This window comes from Dromiciops gliroides, chromosome 4 (genome assembly GCF_019393635.1).
Source record: "Dromiciops gliroides isolate mDroGli1 chromosome 4, mDroGli1.pri, whole genome shotgun sequence".
Classification (NCBI taxonomy): domain Eukaryota; kingdom Metazoa; phylum Chordata; class Mammalia; order Microbiotheria; family Microbiotheriidae; genus Dromiciops; species Dromiciops gliroides.
The window spans coordinates 390,373,062-390,379,182 of NC_057864.1; the positions used below are offsets into that span (position 1 = coordinate 390,373,062).

General features: G+C 39.1%; 1 protein-coding gene across 1 annotated transcript in view; it reads left to right on the forward strand.

Moving 5' to 3' along the window:
• Positions 1-4,742, forward strand: part of IYD (iodotyrosine deiodinase) — a 34,742-nt gene extending 30,000 nt beyond the window's left edge. The window contains exons 4-5 of the mRNA XM_043999403.1: positions 991-1,147; positions 3,777-4,742. Coding sequence (XP_043855338.1) covers positions 991-1,147; positions 3,777-3,959 — 340 coding nt within the window. The 3' untranslated portion in view covers positions 3,960-4,742. The remainder of the gene's footprint in view (positions 1-990; positions 1,148-3,776) is intronic.
• Positions 4,743-6,121: the final 1,379 nt, after the last annotated feature.

A 6,121-nucleotide genomic window follows, 5' to 3' on the forward strand; every position in this document is an offset into this window, starting at 1 on the left:
TAGATTTCTTTCCATTTCTTCAACACCATCTATGCCTTCTCAGTCTAGAAAATAGCTATTCAAGGAACACCTAATTGTAGGCAGCCAGGTGGTACAGTGGACAGACTTGGACTTGGAGTCAGGAAGGCCTGTGTTAAAATCCAGCTTCAGACACTTACTAATTGTGTGATCCTGGGCAAGTCATTTAACTTCTTTTGCTTCAGTTTCCTTAACTGTGAAATGGGTATAATACCAGCGCCTACATCTCAGGTTGTTGTAAGGATCAAATGAGATAATATTTTTAAAAATTTAGCACAGTGGGTAGCCAAGTGGAGAAGTAGATAGAGTATGGGGCTTGAACTTAGTGAATTCAAATCTGGCCTCAGACACTTACTAGCTGTGTGACCCTGGGCAAGTCACTTAACCCTGTTCGCCTCAGTTTCCTCATCTGTAAAATGAGCTGGAGAGGGAAATAGCAAACCACCTTGCCAGGAAAACACCCCAAATGGGGTCACTAAGAATTGGACATGACTGAAAAATGACTGAACAACACAGTAATTAAGTTTGGCTTGCTTACCTCTTGCTCATTATTGATAATGATTTAGCAGAATAGGATTAGGAAGGAATATCTCTGGTTGAGATTATCTGGTTAGGGTTCTATGAAGGAGGTGATGTCTGGGCTAGATTGTGAAAGATAGACAAGATTTTGACAGCAAAGACAGCATAAAATTCTCTAATAGAAAATCCTCAAATCCATGGAGATTACACTGAACAATTTGCTATATTATCAAGGTTGGGCAAATGGAAGGGAAGAGTGATGGCATTAACCAAAAAAAAAAAAGGAGGTTTGTGAGAAATAGAGAAATAATAATTTAGGGCCAGCATTTCTTTTCCCCTTTTGTACCTGAACAGACAAAACAAAAAAATAAATGTTTCCAAAATTTTAATTGAGTGATCTTTTAAGAACAGTAATGGAGTTTAAAAAAACAACACTTTTTTTTCCCCTCTCAGAACCAACTGGATCAAAGAGTACCTGGACACAGCCCCTTTTCTGATTCTCATTTTCAAAAAAGTCTATGGCATTACTTCGAGTGGCAGAAAAAAGACTCATTACTACAATGAGATCAGTGTTTCCATTGCTTGTGGCATCCTCCTTGCTGCCTTGCAGGTATGTTACTAGCCCAGCAGGCCCAAAACAGGGAGAGATGGTGTTTGGTAGTGGAAAAAGGAGACCTTCTGGGGATATAATCAAAGGCTTTACTTAAAAATTCCCATTGAACTTCAAACCCTATGGAGATTTGCAAGTGTTTTATTCATTAAAAAAATCCTGTCTGCATTTCTAAGCAAGGTAGCACAAGTAGGAAATATTCCAAAAAAAATTTTTTGGTGATTATCATGACTCAAAAACATAGCTTGGAATTCTGTGTAATAAATTATCTCCAGATGAGTTACTGGTTCAGAGAAATTGTAGTGTTTTGTGCCAGTCAACAAATATTTATTAAGTAGATACTTACTGTGTGCTAGGTACTGTCCTGTGTTAGGCATAGAAAGAAAGATAACACAGTCCCCGTCCTCAGGGAGGACTGGGGGGGGGGGAAATGATGTCCAAATGACATATAAAGTATATTCAGGGTAAATTGGTGGTTGTCTCAGGGAGGAGGCATTAGCATTAAGGCGGACCCAATCAAATCCTTCAGCTTTTCTGGTAGGCACACCTGAAGAACGTTTTTATTTTAATTGAAGTTCTTCCCTTTGTCTCTGGATTCATTATTGCCACTGGATCAGAGTAGATGATTGCAATCACAGTAAAGGGGTTCTGTAGGAGATCATAGCTGGACAGATTAGTGTGAGTTACACTGCAATTAGAAGGGTATTAAGATAGTGAGTTTTGAGTGTTTGTTTTCTTTTTCTTAACATGCACAATAGAAGTTGGGTGATTCTAGGAACAGAATGGATCAGAAATCTAGCCAAAGACTGTGGTACTTTGTTACGACAGTCAGCCCAAGGAGTCCATCTACTATTTCCCCCTTCATCCTGCCTCAGTATTTCCTGCAGTAATATCATCATCAAAATTTTCAAACTGACTGACCTTAAAGAGGACATATAAGAATGGTCCTTCCTCCATTCTTGGAGGAGGAGGAGAACTGTGGATGTGAAACATTGCATCGACATTGTATTAATGTCAAATTTGGTTGACATGTTGGGTAGTTTTGCTGAACAGCTTTTCAAACCCTCTTTTTTATTCTTTGTTATAAGTTTAACATGGCTCTCTGGGAGTACAGGGAGGATATATATTGGGAAATATAGATGATATAGAGATAAAAATATATTGATAACATTTTCCTTTATAACATTTCAAGCTGGAAGGGACCTTGGAGGTCATCTAATCCAACACTTTCATTTTTTTTTTGGACAGGGCAATGAGGGTTAAGTGACTTGCCCAGGGTCATACAGCTAGTAAGTGTCAAGTGTCTCAGGCTGGATTTGAACTCAGGTCCTCCTGAGTCCAATGCCAGTGCTTTATCCACTGTGCCACCCAGCTGCCCCCAACCCTTTCATTTTAAAGATGAGAAAACAGAGGCCCAGAGAACTAAGTGCCATTCTTAATGTCATCCAGGTAATGAATCTCAGAGCTGGCCTTCAAACCCCAGTCTAGGACCCTTCCCACTATACTATGACAATATAAGAGAAACTTGTATCTTTTATTCTTTTCAAAAAAGTTCCAAACCAGTCATTTTCATGTGTTCTAACATAGCTTTGCACCCCATGCCTGACTCTAATAGAGCAATATAAGAATTATTCTGCTTCCTCAGACCACAGATAGACCTCCAGTCATTAGTCCTTGCACAGACCAGTGAAGGCCATAATGGCTCAAGCTTTAATCTATCTTCTTTTGAGCTAGAGTCGCGTTAGAATCCAGCAGCTACAGACATTTTCTGCCTCTCCCCATTTCATTTTGCTGTTGAATTTGCTGCCCTCTAGCTTTCAACAATTTATGTTATAAATGGTCCTACCCTCACCCCTTTCTACACATGACAAGCCGGGTTTATGAAGGAGAAATTAATGGTTCCAGACAGCCCCCAACTGGACAAACTGTGTATTGACCGCCTATAGTCTTTGGATCAGCATGGGATAATAAATAACATCTCAGTTACTCCATCTGTCGTTGGACTTAAGCATTTTCAGGTGACTGTTAGGGTCTGTTGGATCTTGCTGGATACATACTTATGACCAGATAATTTCAGACAAACATATTATTTTAACCATATGGCATTGTTTTTCATCATTTCTTTGCTTTGAGTTGGACTTCCCAAACATCCATCCCTGGAAAGTTATACCTTTCTCTTAGGCAAAAAATATCAAATAAGACTAGCTTTTCCATTCCTACAAAATATAAATTGGGAAGAGCTGGGTTCAAATACCACCTCAGATAGTTATTAGCTGTGTAATCCTAGGAGCAAGTCACTTAACCTCTTTGTACCTCAGTTTCCTTATCTATAAAATGAGGGATTAGACTCATTGGCTTCCAAGGTCCCTTCCATCTTTCAAGTTATACATCTTTAAACCTGTCATGTGTAGGAATTGTGTGGCTGAGGTCTGGGGATAGAAAAGGGGCTATCTATGGTCACAGCTTATAACCTTCAGTCTTTTTTTTTTTGCCCTGTAACTTCTGCAGAATGATAAGTGGTAGATTCAAAAGTTCAAGACTTGAAGATCCTAGAGTATGTCAAGATTTGAAAGGACTCCAGAAAAGAGGCTTTCCCTGTGACTTAAGCATGTCGCTTCTCTCCTTTTAGAACGCAGGCCTTGTGACTGTCACAACCACCCCTCTCAACTGCGGGCCTCGACTGAGGACGCTGCTGGACCGCCCTGTCAATGAAAAGTTGCTGATGGTCCTCCCTGTTGGGTATCCCAGAAAGGATGCCACGGTTCCTGACTTAAAGCGAAAACCCCTGGAGGAGATTATGGTGGTTGTGTAGACTGGAAACCTCTCCCTTGTCTCCCTGTTTTTTCTTCTTTCCTTTCCCTTAAGCTCAGCAGCTGCTCACTGTAGATGCTAATAGGCCTCGGTAGCACTCAATTTCTCAGGGGTGACAGCCACCAGACATAATAAATAGTTCTAACCTTCCCAGTACTTTGGATCTAATGACTCCTCAGGCCAATGGACAGTCTGAGGAGGTGAACTGACAACATTCCATTTAAACAGCCATTTGCTGTCACATTTCCCATTCCTCCTTCAGAATGGAATTCAAATCTGCCTTCAGTTTCCTTGTTTATTTTATGAAATCATCAGCAGTTTTGTTGGCTGGAGAGAAAGCAAAGAATTACCAGATAATTCAATGAGTTTCTAGGAAATTTAGTTTCCAAACTGAAATAGCTTCAGACTAGTGTCTAGCCTTGCCCCTTAGTTTTCCATAGTTTTTATTTAAGCAGATAATTTTCTTTCTTTCTTTTTTTTTTTTACCACATGCCAATCAGAGCTTTGCTATTATAAAATGGTCTCTCTGGGATGCAGTTTTTAATGTGCTCTATGGAGTCGGTAGCATTTTTTATCCATTCTTTACTTGATGACAACACACAAAAATAGAACACAGGGACTCAGTGAAGTAGAAATACCTATTTAACAAGGAATAATAACTAATAGGTAACATTTATATAGCACTTAGTATGTGTCAGGCACTCGTATAAATAATTTACAAACATTATCTCATTTGATCCTCACAACAACCCTGAAAAGTAGGTGTATCATTATCCCTGTTTTACGCATGAGGAAACTGAGGCAAACAGGGTTAAGTGACTTGCTGGGTCATACAGCTAGTAAGTGTCTGAGACTGAATAGGATCTCAAGTTTTCCTGACTCCAGGCCCAGCACCCTATTCACTGTGACACCCAGCTGGTCACTGCCTTTCCTCAACCCTGAATCTAGCAGCTAAGCCATGCAGAGATAATGACAGCACCCAGTAGTTTGTATAGGAAGGCATCTAACCCGAGGCTTTTCCTAACCACTTTGTTTCCTTAAAAAAAGTTTAGTTGATGTCTTTTGTTTTTACATCACCTTCATTTCCAAATATATCCCTCCTTCCTTTGATACCCAGGGAACAACATTGTAAACAAAGATCAAAAAAGAAAGAGAGAAGAGGTTCTTGTACCAACCCATTACCATGTGTATGGCAATATTCCACACCTCTGATCTCATATTTCTGCAAAGAGGGAGAGAGGTATGTTTGTTCAACTCTTCTCTAAAGCCAACACAGGAAATTGCAAATATTCAAAGTTCCATTTAATTTTGTTGGTCTCACCATTTTCATTGTTTGTAATTTTAATAAACATTTTTATTTAAAGTTTTGAGTTCCAAAATCTAGCCTTCTTTCCCTCCCTTCTCTCCCTCCTCCCTGAGGCAGTAAGCAGGCAGATACAGCTTGTACCTGTGCAATTATTTAAAACATTACCATATTAGTCATTTTGTATAAGAAAAACTGAATAAAGGGGAAAAAAGTGAAAAATAACATGCTTCAGTCTGTGTTCAATCAACATCAGTTCTTTCTTTGGAGGTGGATAGTATGCTTCATTAGTCCTTTGGGATTGTTTTGGATCCTTGTATTGTAGAGAATAATTGTCACTCATAGTTCTTCATGGAACAATTGCTATCACTGTGCATATCATTCTCCTGGTTTTGCTCACTTCACTATACATCAGTTCATATAACTCTTTCCAGATGTTTCTGAAATCATCCTGCTTGTCATTTCTTATAGCACAATAATATTCCATTACTATCACATATCGCAGCTTGTTTAGCCATTGCCAATTGATGGGCATTCCTTTGTTTTCCAATTCTTAGCCATCACCAAAAGACCTGCTATAAATGTCTTTGTAAAAATAGGTTTTTTTCTCTTTTGGGGGGATGTCTTTGGGATAGAAACCTAACAGTGGTACTGCTGGATCAAAGGGTATACACACTTCTACAACCATTTTCATCATTTGCATTGTTGTATGTATGACTTCCAGGTCAGTTCAATAACATTTCTTAATTGTCTACTACATGCAAAAAATAGTTCTAGGTGCTTAGAGTGATATAAAGATCATAATAACACACAGTCTTTGCTCCCAAGGAGGTTACACTTTAATAGATAGGATTTAGAGA